Source organism: Psammomys obesus, unplaced genomic scaffold, assembly GCF_907164565.1.
Source record: "Psammomys obesus unplaced genomic scaffold, mPsaObe1.curated_primary_1811, whole genome shotgun sequence".
In the NCBI taxonomy this organism is placed as follows: Eukaryota; Metazoa; Chordata; class Mammalia; order Rodentia; family Muridae; genus Psammomys; species Psammomys obesus.
Genome location: NW_026585580.1, coordinates 14,720,041 through 14,737,371, shown reverse-complemented (window position 1 = coordinate 14,737,371; position 17,331 = coordinate 14,720,041). Strand labels below are relative to the sequence as shown.

Here is a 17,331-nt window from a genome sequence, read left to right as displayed (position 1 = left end):
TGTGTGTGTGTGTGTGTGTGTGTGTGTGTGTGTGTGTGTGTGTGTGTTACAACAGATGTGAGGTTCACGCATGCAATCTGAGTTTGCTAACTCTGAGTCTGGTTCCTAACTTATTCTCGGAACTGTTCATTTCAGATGGAGAACCAAGCAGAACCTGGATTATTGTTTTCTAATGATGTATGCTCAGGACAAGGGCATCTATTATATTCAGGTAAGAGGCGGGGTTCTTAAAGGTTTTTTTTGCTTGTTGGTTTGTTTCTTTTTTTGAGATAGGGTCTCACTCTGCAGATCGACTGGTCTGGATTTTGCTTTGTAGACCAGGCTGGGCTCAAACTCACAGAGTCTCCCTGCCTCTGCCTCCCTGGCACTGGGATTAAAGGTGCACCTATCACACCAGGCTGTTCTCAGCATTTTAAAGAAAAGGTGTAAAGAGGGCATGTTAGTACACCCCTTTCTTAGCCTTTTTCTTTGGTGGTTTTAATTTTTTGTTTGTTTTTGTTTTTTTCAAAACAGGGTTTCTCTGCGTAGCCTTGGCTGTCCTGGACTCACTCTATAAACCAGTCTCGCCTCAAAATCACAAGAATCCACCTGCCTCTGCCTCCCACCATCACACCAGGCCATTTTTTTTTTTAAGTAAAATATATTTATTAAAATAGAAAAAGAAATCTTTTAGCTTCTAAAAGATTTGAAATGTAAAAGTCAGGCACACATCCCTTGGAGTAGATTTTGTTTCCTATTTCTTTGTAAAGATGAACATAGTCTGTGAACATATTCTATGTGTAGTTTTACAGTGTTTGGGTGCAGAGTCTATTCCACATGGGTATAGAAGCTGGGAAGGCAGGTTAGAGAGCAGCTGTGCTAGTCAGAAAGTTTCTTGTCGGTGGGAGTATGCTTGTGTGCACATGTCCTTTGTGTGTGGGGTGCATGTGTGTGCCTATTTGTAGGGGCCAGAGGTCAATGTTGGGAGTCTCCCTCAATCAAGCTTTGCCTGTTTTGGGGGCAGAGTCTCTAGCTGGACCTGGAACTTGTCAGGTCAGCTGAACCAGAGCTAGCAAGCTCCAGAGCCTCCCGCCTGCTCAGTGTGGGATTTCAGGCAGGCCCTGCCATGATTGGCCTTGTGGCATGGGTGATAGGCCGTGAACTGGCATATCTCTGCTTGCACAGCTGGCTGGCCTCAAGCTTGGGGGTTTCCGTTTCTGCCTTTGAGTGCTGGAGTTACATACATGCAGTACTTGTTTTCTTTGATTTCTGTAGTAACATTTTATAGTTCAGCAGGAATACAACTTTCACTTCCTTAAGCTGTTCCTAAGTACCTGAGCCTTTTTAGGGATCTACTGAATGAGATTAAAATAAAAAACTGGGTCGGTAGAAATGAGGATGTGTCAATGTAGAATAATTTTAGTTCAGAATTGGCTGCTCTGGCAAGAGGTCACATCCAGAGACCTTCTAGGTCTGTGTGATCTGGCTGGAATACAAACACGCCTTTAATCCAGGAGACCGAGGCAAGCAGATCTGAGTTCAAGGCCAGCCTGGGGACTAGTGTGCGTCTCTGTGCTGTCCAAATGGAGGGAGGCCTGGTGGTTCTCTGTGGAACTGCAGCCGCTGGCACCGAAACGAGGGCCTTGGTTCTTGGTCTCTGGTGGGTGCCTGCCTTGTTCCTGTCCATACTTTGATTGAAAGGAGACGGAAACAACACTTCCAGGATGCACACCAGAAAGGCTCCAGGGATTTGTAACTGATTTCTCTGATGAGAGAGCAGTCAGGGGTTGGGAAACCATGCCCAGGGGAAGTGACCTGGCTGCTGCTGCTCTGACTGTAAAGTTATATCTCTGTGGAGGAAAGGAGGGTCTGGGGTTTGCCCGTTCCCTCTCTTGCTAATGTCTTAAATCTTTAAATGTTTGTCTAGGAGCTTCAGCATCTGTTTTGATACCCTGCTGGGTAGAGTCCTTCAGAGGCCCTCTGTGGTTGCCTCCTGTCCTGTTCCTTGTTTTCACCCTCTTCTGGTGTCTACCCGTTTGGCTTTCTGAATGAGAATTGAGCATCTTACCCAGGGTCCCCCTTCTTGCTTAGCTTCTTTAGGTGTACAGATTTCAGCAGGGTATTAAAGCGGATGCTGAGACTCATAGCTAAACTTTGGGCAGAGTGCAGGGAATCTTATGAAAGAAGGGGGAGATAGAAAGGCCTGGAGGAGACAGGAGCTCTACAAGGAGAGCAACAGAACCAAAAAATTTGGGCACAGGGGTCTTTTCTGAGATTGATACTCTAACCAAGGACCATGCATGGAGATAACCTAGAACTCCTGCACAGATATAGCCCATGGCAGCTCAACCTCCAAATGGGCTTCCTAACAAGGGGAACAGGGGCTCTCTCTGACATGAACTCAGTGGCTGGTTCTTTGATCACATCCCCCTGAGGTGGGGGGGGGGGACTTACCAGGCCACAGAGGAAGACAATGCAGACTGTCCTGATGAGACCTGATAGTCTAGGCTCAGAGGGAAGGGGAGGAGGATCTCCCTTATCAATGAACTGGGGACAGGGCAGGGAGGAGATAAGGGAGGGAGGGAGGAATTGGGAGGGGCTGAGGGAGGGGGCTATAAAGTGAATAAATTGTAATAAATAAAATTTAAAAATCTTTAACAGTTACAGGAACACACACACACACACACACACACACACACACACACACACACACACTGCCTCAAAACCAGTTTAGTGTTGCAATATAATATCAAAAGCCTTAAATGCCAGTAATGGAAATTGCTGTGGTTTTAAATTATTTCGTGGAGTAACATTATTCTTGTACCATTACCTTTTGTTGGTCATTTACACAAAATTTGTCTAAATTTTCAGCTCTACAAAGATGGATGATTTTTTTTCTGAAAATGGGATGTTTCCCCCTGAGCTTGTTCCTCAGGAAATAGAGTTTTCTATTCTGGTCTTTCTAGTTAGGCGGTAAGAATCCTCTCCCTGAGTTCACTGTCATCTTCCTACAGAGTGTTAGTAGGGAAAACAGCTTCAAAAGCGTTCAGATGGAGGGCTTGAAATGTTTGTAAAGGAAAGGGATCACCTCTAGAAAACCCAAGGAAAACAGGGCTGAAGATGGGGAATCCAAGGAATTTACCTTTCACATCATGGAAGTCTCCTAGGGCTGTGGCTTCGCAGTCACACACGTGGGGGCTTCACAGCCGCGGCTTCTAAGGGATGCTTTGGCAGGAGGTAGTCTCGTGGTGCGGGGGGCTGGCCGGTCTGCATGTCACCCTGTCTTCAGTGCCAGCATTGGAAAAATACAAGGAAAAGAGTAGAGCCAGATCAGCTGTGTCATCAAAGGTTTATGCTTAAAGAAAAAGAAGGAAGAAGATTCCAACCATCCCACTTCAACCCTGGGGCCTGGGTGAAGTTCACACTGGCAGCGGCAGGCCATTTTTTTAAAGGGAAGTCTTGCCAAACCTCCAATTACGTTCTCATCCTACAAGACCCAGAGCTTTGATGCCTCTCAGTCATTTCCCTCGGTCAGGGTGACGTTTAAGCTTCAGATTTCCGCTCAGGTGTCACGTTTTGGTGAACATCTCTTGTCTTGGCGTTCCCAGAGTACTTTGCACATCCCAGTAATGATGTAGGCGGTTTGGGCTGTGCACACACTCATAGTCCTGAGGTTGGGAGCCTGAGGCACTTATGGGCACATGCTTATACATAAGCTCCTTTCTCACACCGTCAGTCACCCGGGGCCCCAGCCTGCCTTGCGCTGTATACACACCCACCAGGAACGATGAAGTAGGTTTCTTCCCCCTCAGTGAATTCTGTTTGTTCATACTTTGGATGCAAAGGTTGGTCTGGGCTGAACCATTTGGGGTGCAAAGCTGTCCCTAAGTAAACATTTAGGGAGAATCCCCCATTCAATAGCTTATGCCTGCATGTAACACACACACACACACACACACACACACACATATATTTATATATACTTAGCTATACCCACACACAGCCCAAGACAGAATTTTATGTAGTCTGTCAGAATGCAAAGCTGTCAGATGGACGCACACCCAGTTTTCATGTTGGTCCTCTCAGCGAGCCAGGTGGACAGTAGGTGAGGGAAGGTGCTGGCTTCCCTTTGATCTCTGACCCAGGTAGTTGACCCACAGAGTATATCTTTTGTTTTGACCACATCCATTTTTATATTTTCGTCGATTTTCACCATAGTTTTCTTGATTTTCATGAGCATATGCTTAGATTTTTTCACAGTAATGCCACTGTACCCCTTTTCTTCTCTTTTTGACTTATTAACTATGCTGTTCAACTTTTTTTCTAGCTTGAAGATGATATTATTGTCAAACAAAACTATTTCAATACCATAAAAAACTTTGCACTTCAACTTTCTTCTGAGGAGTGGATGATTCTGGAGTTTTCCCAGCTTGGCTTCATTGGTAAGAAAAGTGTTTGATTTATCTGCTTTACAGAACAGCTAAGCCCCAGAATCTTAAACCAATTGCTTTTTCTTTTTCTTTGACCAAAAAAAGTTACCTTTTCCCAGGGAAATTGGTGTTGAGAAAATTAAACTCAGGTAAGTCTCCTCAGGCACAGTGATGAACGCAATTCTGTGAGTTCTGTGGTATAGTGCGTCTGTTGGAGCACCAACATGGCCACCTCGGTGCTGGGAACATGTCTCATGTCTTCTGACACCTTCCTTTGTGCTCACAACCCTGGGGTTCGTCCCCGAAGCATGGCATGCTGGGTTCTTAGCGGGGCACGCAGCCCTTGCCTAGCCATTACTCCTCATTCATCTGTTTCTTTCACGAACTGTTTGGGGGGCTTGTTTTAAAGCCTTTGAGGGAATAGTGTCCCTAAAATAGTAAGCGAAAAATAATATATTTGAAGGTGAATGAGTGAGGGAAATTTACAGGGTTTAAAAATAACCTCTCAAGCCTCTCACACCTCTCAGGTGTGGTGGTGCACCCCTGAGATTCTTGTGAAGCCTTCATCTGAGAGGCAGAGACAGGAGGCGCTCAAGGTCAAGGCTGGCAAGGCAGTGGGGTCCTGACTGTTAGGGCTGCATGTAGCTTAGTGCGGATCTCCTGCCTAGCGTGTCTGAGACCTCGGGTTCACCCCAGCCCCCAGATACTACGGGCTCAGTCTCTGACCTTGTTTGTCAGTTAACTCAAAACTTGTTTTAAAATTCATAAAAATTCAGTTTTAGTGAAACAAAATTAGTAAGCCTTTTCCTCAGCCTCCCGGCGCTGCTTCTCCTGCATCCGTTCCTCTGCTTTTTGTATAGGTATTGAGATCCCTGTTGCCTCCCTCCCCCCTTTCCCTTCTCTCCCTTTCTCCCCTTCCCCCTCCCCTCTCCTCACAAATTTAGGGCCTCACAGTGCTAGGCAAGTGCTCTACCACTGAGCTGTATTCCCAGCCCTACACACTTTTTTTTTTAAAACATATATCTCTCAAATTCCTTTGTTTATGGGAACAGTCATACTAAGATACAGGGGAAAAAAATCTGACTTGATTTCTGAATCCTTTAAGTAGCTTTGTGTGCTAGCCTTTGTGGTAATAGCAGGAGTTGGCCACTTGTGTTTGCTTCAGACCAGTCAGGAAAGCATTTAGCTAAAGCGGCTTTGCCCTTGCTGATGGGCATGAAGCCTCTTGTGCGCGGAGGTCACTTGTGCAGGCGTCTTGGGGGTCAGTTCTTTGTGACAGCTGTTGACTGGGAATGTCTTTTCAGGAAAGATGTTCCAGGCACCAGACCTCACTTTGGTGGTGGAGTTCATCTTCATGTTCTACAAGGAGAAGCCCATCGACTGGCTCCTGGACCACATTCTCTGGGTGAAGGTCTGCAACCCTGAAAAGGACGCTGTGAGTTAATTCCGCATGGGGTCCCGCTGTGTAGCCCCAGGCTGGCCAAGAACCGAAGATCCTCCTGCCCCAGCTACCCGAGTGCAGGCTTGTGTCGCGGTGCCTGGCCTGGGAGTTGCTTTTCAATGTTTTGTTTATGGAAGAAACTTTTAGAGACGTGAGGAGTTAAAGAAGGCCACGGCAGGGAAACTGTCCCCTCCACTCCTCATGTGCTTGGCCTCCTTCTGAGACCGATTCACAGTTCAAATGTTAGAAAGGCTTCTGTGACTTGTTTGTTTTGTTGTTGTTTGTGGCACAGTGGTGTAAAGAGTGCTTTAAACAGCATGCAGGAAGGTCCTTGGTTCAAGGCCAAGTCATGACAATACGCGTGCTTGCATAAATGAGGCATTTTTTAAACGGTTTTGTTTTGTTGGTTTCTCTGTGTAGCCCTGGCTGTCCCAGAACTCACTTTTTTTGTAGACCAGGCTGGCCTCAAACTCACCCAGACTCAGATCCACCTGCCCCTTCCTCCAGAGTGCTAGGATTAAAAGCATGTGGCCCCAAGCCTGCCAGATTTATATAATAGTAGAAAATCCCTTAAGCGGAGCCTGTTTCTAAGTGGCGGCTCCTCCTTGTATGGTCCTGACGCTTGGCTGTGCTCTTCCTATTGGCTGCCAGCCGACCTAGCTTGTGGAAGTGCATTTTCTTCCCTTTTTGTCAGCCCCTCACCCTTTTTCAGCTCTTTTGGGATCTTATTAGAGCCCAGTACAGCCGAAAGGAGGACTAGATAGTAATGCTGCGAGACTCACAGGGCGGCGGGGCTCCCCTGCACTGCGTCACTCTGTGATCAAGTCCGATTCCTCTCACTGTCTAGAAGCACTGTGACAGACAGAAGGCAAATCTGCGCATCCGCTTCCGGCCTTCCCTCTTCCAGCACGTGGGTCTGCACTCCTCACTGTCGGGGAAAATCCAGAAGCTCACGGTAGGTGACTTCATGGAGCTTTTCCTAGCCGTGCGGGCCGCTGCTCGGTGCGCACGCGAGCAGGTGTTGAGTTGGCACGTGTGTCATTCTAGGATAAAGACTACATGAAACCGTTGCTTCTCAAGATCCACGTGAACCCACCTGCAGAGGTCTCCACCTCCCTGAAGGTGTACCAAGGGCACACGCTGGAGAAGACCTACATGGGCGAGGACTTCTTCTGGGCCATCACCCCCACCGCTGGAGACTACATCTTGTTTAAGTTCGACAAACCGGTCAACGTAGAAAGGTCGGTGGCCGCGGGGCTGACATTTTGTCTTCGATTCCAGACCTTCTGTTTATGATGTGGTTCATGATAAAATGGGCTTTGTGCCAGTGGATTGAGGAGCTAGCGAGTCGCAGAGTTTGGGGTTATAAATTAATTTCATACAGCTGAGTATGAAAAAACGCTTGGATTTTCAGCGATATTTTAATGTTCTGACTATATTGTTTTGCGAACTGTTACCTTCATTTGTATGTGGAGACCAGAGAGCAGCACGTGGGAATTGGGTATCTTCTCCCACCTTGTGGCTACTGGCGATTGAACTCCAGTCCTCAGGCTTGGTAGCAAGTATCTTTATTTGCTGATCGTCTTGCTGGCCTTATGTTTGGAAGAGCCCATTATTTCTGAACTTAGACTTATCTGTAATTTGTGTTACTTTGATTTAGACGTCTCCTTGAAATCTCAGATAGTTTCCATGTCTTTTTCTTAGACTGTCCCTGAACACAGGAGAGCAGGTTATCCGCTCAGCAGTTGGTGAAGTGGGAAATGTTCATGGTTCTGCTGCTTCAGGCCATCTTTAGCTCCCTACGCGAGTTCACAACCCTTTTAGTTTTGTGGCACTCACATTCATTTTATAAAACTTAGGACTGTTTTCTTCTGTTTGTAAATTTAATATCTGTGATCCGTTCAGCTCTGCCCCCTTTGACTAAACTGTCAGTGGCACACTCACTATCCTCGGCCAGAAGTGTGTACAGGAATGGCCACCGACTCCGCGTCCTGCTACCATGCTGGCACAGACACCATCAGTGGGGCTGCAATTATTTTTAATTGATGGCTGCACGTAGGCCAGAGACGAACCTTGCTCAATCTCCTCCCGTTTCTTTTGAGGCAGGGTCTCTCTGTTTTTCCTGGAACTCACTGGATTGATGAGGCTGACATGGTTAGCATGGGTATTCAGGGGGATTGAGCTCAGGTCTTTGTGCTTACAGATTCTTACCAGCTGAGCCCTCTTGGAAGCCCAGTCTCGAATTTTGTCCAGTGTGCTTTCTAGGTCTGTTGTTGTGGTCACGTGTTTTTCTTCAGCGGCTAGTATGATGGCCGACATTGATGTTTGACCCTCAGACTGGTCGCGCAGCTCTGGACTCCAGTCTGCGTTCACGGCGTGTAATTGCTCTATGTATCGTTGGATCTGTACACGAACATCCTGTAGTTTTGTGTGCATCCCCACGGGGCATGCTGGTGTGCAGCTTTCACTTTCTGCACTTTATTTGGTTTGGAATCAAGTAGTTCTGCCCGGTGAATCGGGAAGGGTTTCTCGTATTTTATGGCAGAGATTTGTGTTGATCTTTTAAAGATGCTGTATGGTATTCTCCAGGGCAGTTGAGAGACCTGCTCTCAAAGATTTCTTTTGGAGATTTTTTTTTTCGCAAATAGCATTTCTCATCTGAAAATGCTAGGAAAAGCTCTCCTGCATAGTTTAAAAATCAAATTCCTGTCACAGGAGATGTTTTCCCCACAAATACCCACTCATAGCAAGTTATCACCTGTAACCTCTGGCTGAGGATTTTTCATGTGCAGGGTTCCTCTTGCCGGTTCTTATAAACTTAGGTTAGTCATGAGCCATGGGTGGCACAGCTATATGCAATAGCAGAAATTCATGCTGCAAAGGTAGTTGGCATGTTTCAGGGGACCCAAGGGATCATGGGAGCCAGAGTGAGAGCAGTGGGCTCCTCAGGCTCCTGAACCTAAACGTTTAGCCACTTGGTGTGACTAAACCAACACTAGTTATTTTGGTGTTTTTTTGTTTTGTTTTGTTTTTTTTGTTGAGACAGGGTCTTACTGTGTAGTCCTGGCTAGCCTGGAACTTGCTATGTAGACCAGGCTGGCCTCCAACTCATAGAGGTCTGCCTGCCTCTGCTCCGGACTGCTGGGATTAAAGGCATGTGCCACTTCCGCCAGCTACTGTGAGACCCACTTTGTTGTATGTCCGAGCTGAGGCCTGAACTCGGGGCTTTGCACAGACTAAGCACAGGCTCTAGCACTGCGCCCCACTCCTAACCCTAGCGCTCGGCTTTGAACGTGCCGTGACCATGCCTGGCCTTGTGAAAACTGTGAGGGATGCTGTGACGAGGCGCTCCATTTGCCGTTGTTGTATTCAGGATTCCACGTGGGCAGCATTACAGACAGGTCGGCCTGTTGCCACTTCTGTGTCTGTGCGTGTTAAGCAGCAAGCATGCTGGCCCCTGACAGGCCAACACACAGCCTGCGGCAAGCATGCTGGCCCCTGACAGGCCAACACACAGCCTGCGGCTGCAGACTTAGGTTTCTGCAGCACTGTCGAGTCAGCTGGGTGGCTGCAGGTTCTGGGATGGTCAGCCAGTGCCTTCAGACGCCTTCCAAGAGCTCGCTGTGCGGTGAGGCATGTGTTCCTGAGTCGTTTACACGCTAGTCTGACTCGTGTTTTTCATTCTTTGCTGTGTCTTTTCAGTTATTTGTTCCACAGCGGCAATCAAGAACACCCAGGAGACATCCTGGTGAACACAACTGTGGAGGTTCTGCCTCTTAAGGTATGGCTGCTGCCGCTTCTGATGTTCTAGTTTCATTTCTGTTGCTCTGATAAGATGCCCTGACGCAAAGCAGCTTAGGGGAGAGAGAGGGAGGCTTATGTTAGCTTACAGTTCCAGGTTATAGGTCCTCGTTGTGGGCAAGTCGAGGCAGGAACGAGGAGCAGGGAGAAATGCACGCATGCGCACTCTCTTGTCTGTTTGCCTGTGTTCAGCTTGGTGTGTTCAGCTCTGACATGGTTCAGGGACCCCTGCCTAGGGAAGGTGCTGCCCCCAGTGGGCTGGGTCTTCCCAAACCAGTTACTCAAGATGACTTCCTACAGATAGGCTCACAGGCCAACCAGTGTAGACAGCCCTTCACCCAGGCTTCCTTCCCAGGTGATCTCTAGTCAGGTTGACTCTTAAAGCCAATTGTCACCGTGGCTACTTAGAGGTTTTTTTCAATAGATGAACAGAAGTTCTGATAAGGTGTGGGACATTCATGGTGGGTGGTGACAAAGTTTCAAGTGTTGAATACCTGATAGTAATGTTCCCTTTGTTTTCTCTCCAGTCTTCGTTTTGCTTTCTGCTGAAAAATAACACAGCTGTTTGTTGACACTAGGCAAAGAGTCCCTATCCTGCCACAGGGTAGCCACTCTGTATTTTGAGTCCCACAGTGTCAGGTGCACACCCGGGCGCCTGATGAGAAATGTACAGAGTGAATTCCCCAGCCTGTAAGGAATGCCTAGATTTTGTTAACATACCGTCTTCTCATTTTCTGGCCCATTGATAGCGTGGCTGAAGTAACTTACTGACAAGTTTTCAGAATTCTCCACTGAGATGCCTTTTTTTTTCCCATAGGCGTGCCAAAAATGCAGCTTTCTATACAAAGTTAAATCTGTTTTAAACAGGCATAATTACTTATACAGTTGCTGCTTCTATTTTTATTTTAGAGCGACAGTTTGGAAATCAGCAAAGAAACCAAAGACAAACGATTGCAAGATGGCTATTTCAGAATAGGTAATGTCTACTTAGCAATACGGCCCTTATTTCCTGGACTGAGTCCTAAAGTCACTTCAGATTCTTCTCAGCCATTAAGCGTTTGACAGAGTCGCCAGGGCGCTCTGGCTGTTACGTTCCCTTGACCGGACAGGGCTTCAGAACCCAGGGTGCGTCCCTGTGCTGTTGGCTTTTTCTGTCTCCTTTATCTCGGTGACAGTGACTCTTCCTTTGCTGCTTCTTTCTGGCCATCTTGTCCTGGATGGTCTTCACCGCTTCCATGTCCTCATCACTCTGGGGTTCTGACCCTCCATTGTGGCGCTCGCCGACTGGCACCTGGGGAGCCTTGGAGGGTCTTAGGGATGGTAAGTGGCATCAGGGTTCAGCTAGACGTTTAATGGGGAAAGCCAGGGAGAGAGGGGTCCCGAATAAGCTGTGGGAGGGGGGCCGGAATTGAACTTTGTCAAACAGAGTTTCCCTGTCCGTCTAAAAGCAGGGGTGAAAGGAGCAGCTGGCCTGTAGGCAGTTTGTCGGACCCCTGCTGGGTGTGGTTTGGGGCGGAGAACATTTATTTCGGTGGACTAAAGGTCTGAGCAGGCAGAAGCCAGCCTCCCGCAGGGAGACCGAGACCCCGGGAAGGGAGCCCTGCCAGCGTGCAGAGCAACAAAGAAGTCCCTCCCGGTGCCCACAGTCTGGGATCTTAATTGTGACTAACCGCAGTGGGCAGGGTGGTCACGGGGTTGCCAGCGGGGCTCTCTTCAGCCCCTTGGTATAGTTTGGATTTATGTTTTCTTGGTGGCTGAGGAATGCTGAACTGAACATTTTTCTTTGTCTTTATGTTCAGCTTACTTGCCATTAGTCGGGGAATTTGCTTTTGGTGATTTGTGTGTGTGTGTGTGTTTTGTTTTCTGTATATATTCTGGAGAGCAATAACCTATTAGGTGAACCAGCGTCTTAATTTTCAGTGGCGTTGTATATGGGGATTGTATAGAGCAGGCGGCACATCTAAGTTTGTTCTCAGTGGAGCCTTGGAAAGACACATGTGTCTTTTACACAACGTGTAAAACTAAACGTGTCCTCACCAGGCCGTGTAGCTGTACCGTGGGCAGAGGCGCGCGCCTGCTCAGACAGGCTGCTTCCAAGGTCTCTAAAAGCAAGCTCGCCAGTTGGCGGGACTTCGACCGCTGCATAAAAACAGACCGGAGGTGTTTCCTGTCTACTAGAAATGCTTTGCTTTGGTGGCTCTTCACGCTTAAGTCAGACTCCCAACAGTTCTTTAACAACAGAAAACCTCTCTGTTTTGAAGGAAAATTTGAGTATGGCGTTGCAGAGGGAATGGTGGACCCCGGCCTAAACCCCATTTCAGCCTTTCGACTTTCAGTTATTCAGAACTCTGCTGTTTGGGCCATTCTTAATGAGGTAAGGATATATTAGGTTGCTGAAGCTACCTCACTGCTTTTTTTTTTTTTTTTTTTAAATGGCCTTTTGATTTTGCAAATGAAGGCTTCTGGGTATTGCGAATTAACTGCTTTATCAAATATTTCATTATTTTGTATTTCAGATTCATATTAAAAAAGCTACCAATTGACCTGCTAAGAAACCAACGCATCCTTTTCTGTGACTCGATTAAAAATAGTTAGCACGACCTCTTCTGTTTGGACTTGAACACTACCTCTCGTGAAGCCTACTGTAGATGAGATGATTGTCATTTCTGCTCAGACAGGGACTCCTCCCATGGATAACTGATTCATTTGAAACTAGGCTGTCCTCCAATTTGAACTTGACACAAGCATTTTACAATTTGGACAGCCTGTTAGCGTGACTGGGACTATTTTGGTATTATACTAATACACAAGAGTTGTACATATTGTTACATTCCTTAAAATTTGAGAAAACTAATGTTAAATACATTTTGTGAAGGGGGTACTTTTGAAGTTCATTTATTTTACTATTATAGACCCTCTTTTATAGACGATCAGGGATATTATATATATATATATATATATAAATATATAAATACACATAAAGATGTTATGGAGTTAATTTATTAGAAACACTTAAGAAGTACATATTTTTGTGCAGTAAAGTTTTGGATCAATACCTGTTTTTGAAGAAGCGTTTCCCTGGCTGTTTAAGCTCTTTCTAGGTCTTTATTTGGAGGTGCAGACATTATAGGCCAACACCATTTTTCCAGTGCACTGCCATTACAGATTGGTTCGAGATGGGTTTCTTAACTTGAAGTACTTTTATAATCACAGCAATTCTGAACAAAATATTTTCAGAGGCATTTGTCAATCCTAAAGCCAAGATTTGAAAAGACCAATGTCCTCTTGAGGGTTGCTTTACTGTACTGTGTATGGTGTGTAGCCACAGAAAACCAGTGTGACCGTCAAGAGTCCAGGTGGGAGGCCCCTGCCCGCGTCTCCACACAGAGCCCTTCGGGTTTCCTCTGTGTGGGGATGAGACTCCTTTCCTTTTTAATCTGTCTTTAATCAGTAGTTAACACGTTGTCTCCCTTCTCACTGTTGTTAGGTTTTGGAGTTCAGTGTTTTCTAGGTAATGCTGTTGTGTGAATCATGATGGTATAATTTTACAACTGAAACTGTAATGCGGGGCTCCGGGGAAGGACCACAGCAGGGCTTGTCTGCTTGCACAGAATGGCTTGCTCCGCCGTCACGCGCTTGGAGGTAAACGTGTCCACAGAGTGCTCACGCCGGCTCAGCGGCAGGGCCACTTAGCACCAGTCGGCGAAAGTGCTTTCACTCCCACAGGAGTTGCCAGCCTTGTCTGGCTATCCAGGGGCTGCATGGTCAGCGGATGTGGAGGCCTGGGGCTGTGGGCAGGCCTAGCCATGGCCCCAGCCTGTGGGACACACAGCAAGCACTCAACAGCCATTTTGCATGTTCTGACTGGGAAACCGTAGAAAAACACTACTGTGCCGAAAGTCAAAACCCAGCTGAAGTTTTTCTTGGTGTTTTGTAAATTTCCCTCTCATTTCCTTCAACACTTGGCATCTGGTTGAGCCAGTTAGCTAGCCAGGCTGCTCATGTTTCTCTCCTGGCTTTGTTTGCCTGCCATTCGTGGCACGTGTGGGCACGCATACTCAGCGCCTCGTTTTCCTTAGTGGTGGTGCTTGGTGCCTGACACGCTGCGAGCCCTGGGGGCCAGCCCGCAGTCCTCCACCGCACAGGGCCATGTGACCCTGCAGTGTCGGTTGCTCTCCACCTTGTGCCCAGGGCAGCACCAGGCAATCGGAAGCAGATGTGCTTGTCCCAAGCAGGAAGTGCCCCCGGCAGCGCCAGGGGTTGGTGAGGGTGAGGGGTGCAGGAGGTGGGGCCAGAGTGCTCAGAACGGCAAGGTGTACGCACGGAACCTTGGAGGCTGCCGGCTGCTTCCCCGCTAGTAGTGAATGGAAAAAAGTGCCGAGTGCAGTACTAACTGTATCTAGAAAATAGGTCGTGGTTGGCATCTGGTGGGTATTTCAGATAAACCGGACTCTGAGTAGTGCCAGACTCGGCAGAAGCCACAAAACACATCTATTGACATGAAGTGAAAAGTTGAGTTGTGTGCCCATGTTAGCAGTCTTCCAGATGCTCAGCAGGCACCATGCTGGCTCCCAGAAGGATGGGACATTCCTCATGGAGGGCAGTTCTGCTGTCAGCATGGTGCAGGGCATAAACATGAGCATTCTAGAAAGGAGGAACAATGCAGCCTGCTGCTGTGGTTGAAAGCAGATCTGTGGCTTCGTTGTAGTGCAGGTGAAGGTGTGTGTTTTGGTGAGAGGGCCAAGATTGCTTGGCTGTATGTTAGTGTTATTCTTCCCAGCATGCATTGCAATAGTGTCCTCTAGAGGTCTGTCTGATTGAAAAGCATGAGAAAGAGTGAATGCAAATGGATGACTTAGCTTGTAGGCTAGATATGTGTCCATCCATTAGGGTGTATTTGAACAAAGGTCCCTGTGGCTTTTGAAGGCATTGGTTACAAGTGAAATAATAGGTTTGCTTATTTCAAAAGCTGTCGGGAAAGTTGGAGACTAGAATTCTTTTTAGTCTTCCATAATCATGGGAACTGAAGTTCTTGACAGTGCTGTCCCTCAAGGAAAAGTGTGGCTCTATAGAAGTATGCCCAGGAAGGTGCTTCCAGTTAGTAGTGAGCATTTGTGGCGTGCAGGAGTGTCTTGAGAACAGTGGCTGTGATCTATGATCATGTCTTACTACCTAACAAATGGGAGATTTGTAGGTGACTGACCCAATCTTGTGAGCCAGGGCAGGCTGGTGGAAGTTCCGGCGGCAGCAGCATTCTGAACAGCACTGCTGGCCGAAGCCCACCCAGGAAGGGCTGCAGGTGGCCCAGCCCACGGAGGGGAGGCTGTTAGCAGCTGCAGTCCTTTTTGCCACAGGACAGCATCACGCCACACTTGGCCAGGCTTGGAAACTGACATCTTTGGATGGGCGCGTAGCACCTTCACTGCAGCTTTGTAAGCGGGGCCCTGGCCAGACTTCTGATGCACAGCAGTGACATGACAGATGGGTGGTCCTGAAAGAGGCCAGGCCTGCAGTTTCCTAACAAGCAAGAGTCCAGGCAGGCCTGAGCAGTCTCCAGGCTGGCTTGCCTGCATGTTTGTTTGTTTTAAGACAGGGTCTCCCCTTGCACTCCAGGTTGGCCTTGAACTGCCTGTTCTCCCAGTTCTGCCTCAAGTGTTGGGTGTCACCATGTCCAGCTGTTGACATTTTTATCAACCCATCTCGACTGTAAGTCAGACTTGCTTTGTTTTTGTTCTGTAAAACACCCGTCAGGATGTGGAGGTACAGGCACCTTTTCCTCCTAGATGAGGCTAAATTCTACTGACTTAAGGGCCTGCCAGAAGTACTTGAAAGGATAACAGTGGTATTTTAGGTCAGATTGGAAAGAACTTCCCGCCTTTATGTGCACCTGCAAGCGTGTCCAGCCTTCTGACAGTGTGGCATGGCGCTGTCATTCTCGAGAGCCACACAATCCAGTTACATGAAAAACGTTAAGAAGCTTTTAGTAAGTTTACAGTTTTGCATTGTGCCATTCACTGCTGTCCTGGGCCACAGGCTGAACATACCTGCTGGAGCGTAGGCTGTGACAGGCATCCTTTTTTTAATCACTTAGTTGAGTATCTAGCTCAACAGCTAGTTCACAGCTCAAACCCTGTATGTACCAACCAAGGTTTTGTATTTAGATGTTTTCCACAATACCTCTGCTTCGAACCCATTAATTGATAAATCGTTTATTCACTCATTTTTTTTTTTTTTTAAGCATACTGCCATAGCCTTGAAGGAAAACAACTGAAGAGAAGGAATTTGGAGGTTAAACACCATCAGGTCCCACAGCGTTCTGTTGTCCTCATCTTCATAGAGTAAGGGATCTTCAGTCCCGGGGCAATATTTTCTACAAAGGGCATTCCTGAGCTATATAGCAACAATTATAGCTTGTTAAATTTACACTTTGATAGTTGTGCGGATTTAAATGATTAATCTTAACAGATCTATGCTATGCTCATTTATATGCTCAGTTTAATGCATGTGAACATAAAATTGCTAAAAAGATGACCAGTCTTTTACAAAGAGAAAAAACAAACCAACCACAGATCTTGTTACCCGTGCCCCTGTACCTTCAGTAGCTAAATGAGCTTTGTTTCTGAAATGCTCCCCTTTCCAGTTTTTGCACGACCTACAAAAGCACGTGTGAGGGCAGGCAGCAGCAGCACGACACCGTGTGGACAGCAGCAGACAGACAGTGACCTGAGCAGGGAAGGCCAACATTGCGCAGGAGCCGCTCCCGCTGAGGTGGGTGCAGGCAGCAGGACTCCAGCTGTTCAGACCTCGCTGGTTGGTTGTGGGGACAGGTAAATGCTGTGGGTGCTGAGGACGCCGCTTCCTACAGCTGCTCCAAGTACTGGTGAACTAGTCATTGGCCCTTGGCCCCAGAAAGAAAGGGTAGAGGCTTTATAGCTTGCTTAGTATTCCATTCTTTACTGGAAATGCTCGGCTAGGGTGTAAAAACCACCCGAAGCGCATTCTGAGCCTTATGAGGGGCTGCTGGGACAGTATGGCCCAGTGCTGCCAGCAGGTTCTTCTCAGCGTAGTCAAGAGTCCACTAAGCCTCAAGTCTCCTTAGCTGGAGCACACTCTCAGAAGGCCGCCTTTGCATGGGGGGTCTCTTTGCTAGGTTGTACCAGGTTTTTTTTCTTCTGTACATACTTTGCTCACAGTGTCTTCATGGCTGAAAAGTTAATAGCTGCAGTAATACTGAGGTACCTGTTGGATTTTTAAAGGCAGATTATTTATTTTAAAGTTTGCTGCTATAATTGAAACCGAATAATGTCCTGTCGACTGTGCCTTTCATAACTGTCTCTGTGCTACAACTGTCCATGTGTATTTGAAATAAAGAAGTTTGAAAAGCCATGTTGAATCAAGATTCCTTCTAATAAAAATGGCTCAAACCAAATGAGTGCACGGAATTTTTGTAGCACTATTACTATGGTGTTAATCTGTTTTTCCCCTCTTCATTCCTTAAAAAGGGAAAATGCCATCCTGGTAAGACAGTGGCTGTCATCTGTTCAGGTAATTCACTGCCATATGTAATTTTCAAGTGGGAGTAGCCCCTGGGGACTGTGTGTGTATGTAAATGTTCTTTCAAAATGGGCCAGACTGTACATCTTGCCAACAAGTGTCAGGTGAAAGTAATAAACAGTTACA

At 47.2% G+C, this 17,331-nt stretch overlaps 1 protein-coding gene across 3 annotated transcripts in view; it reads left to right on the top strand.

Moving 5' to 3' along the window:
* Mgat4a (alpha-1,3-mannosyl-glycoprotein 4-beta-N-acetylglucosaminyltransferase A) overlaps window positions 1-17,080 on the top strand; it is an 80,572-nt gene extending 63,492 nt beyond the window's left edge. The window contains exons 8-17 of one of the 3 annotated variants that reach the window (XR_008720097.1): window positions 136-211; window positions 4,307-4,421; window positions 5,714-5,844; window positions 6,698-6,805; window positions 6,898-7,091; window positions 9,553-9,631; window positions 10,561-10,627; window positions 11,913-12,025; window positions 12,168-15,989; window positions 16,292-17,080. Coding sequence is in view for 2 of the 3 variants with exons in the window: in XM_055607072.1 (XP_055463047.1) it covers window positions 136-211; window positions 4,307-4,421; window positions 5,714-5,844; window positions 6,698-6,805; window positions 6,898-7,091; window positions 9,553-9,631; window positions 10,561-10,627; window positions 11,913-12,025; window positions 12,168-12,194 (910 nt within the window). In the remaining variant the exon portion in view is untranslated. Of the gene's footprint in view, window positions 1-135; window positions 212-4,306; window positions 4,422-5,713; window positions 5,845-6,697; window positions 6,806-6,897; window positions 7,092-9,552; window positions 9,632-10,560; window positions 10,628-11,912; window positions 12,026-12,167 lie in introns of all 3 variants that reach the window. The other 2 variants (XM_055607086.1, XM_055607072.1) reach the window with 2 other exon arrangements.
* Window positions 17,081-17,331: the final 251 nt, after the last annotated feature.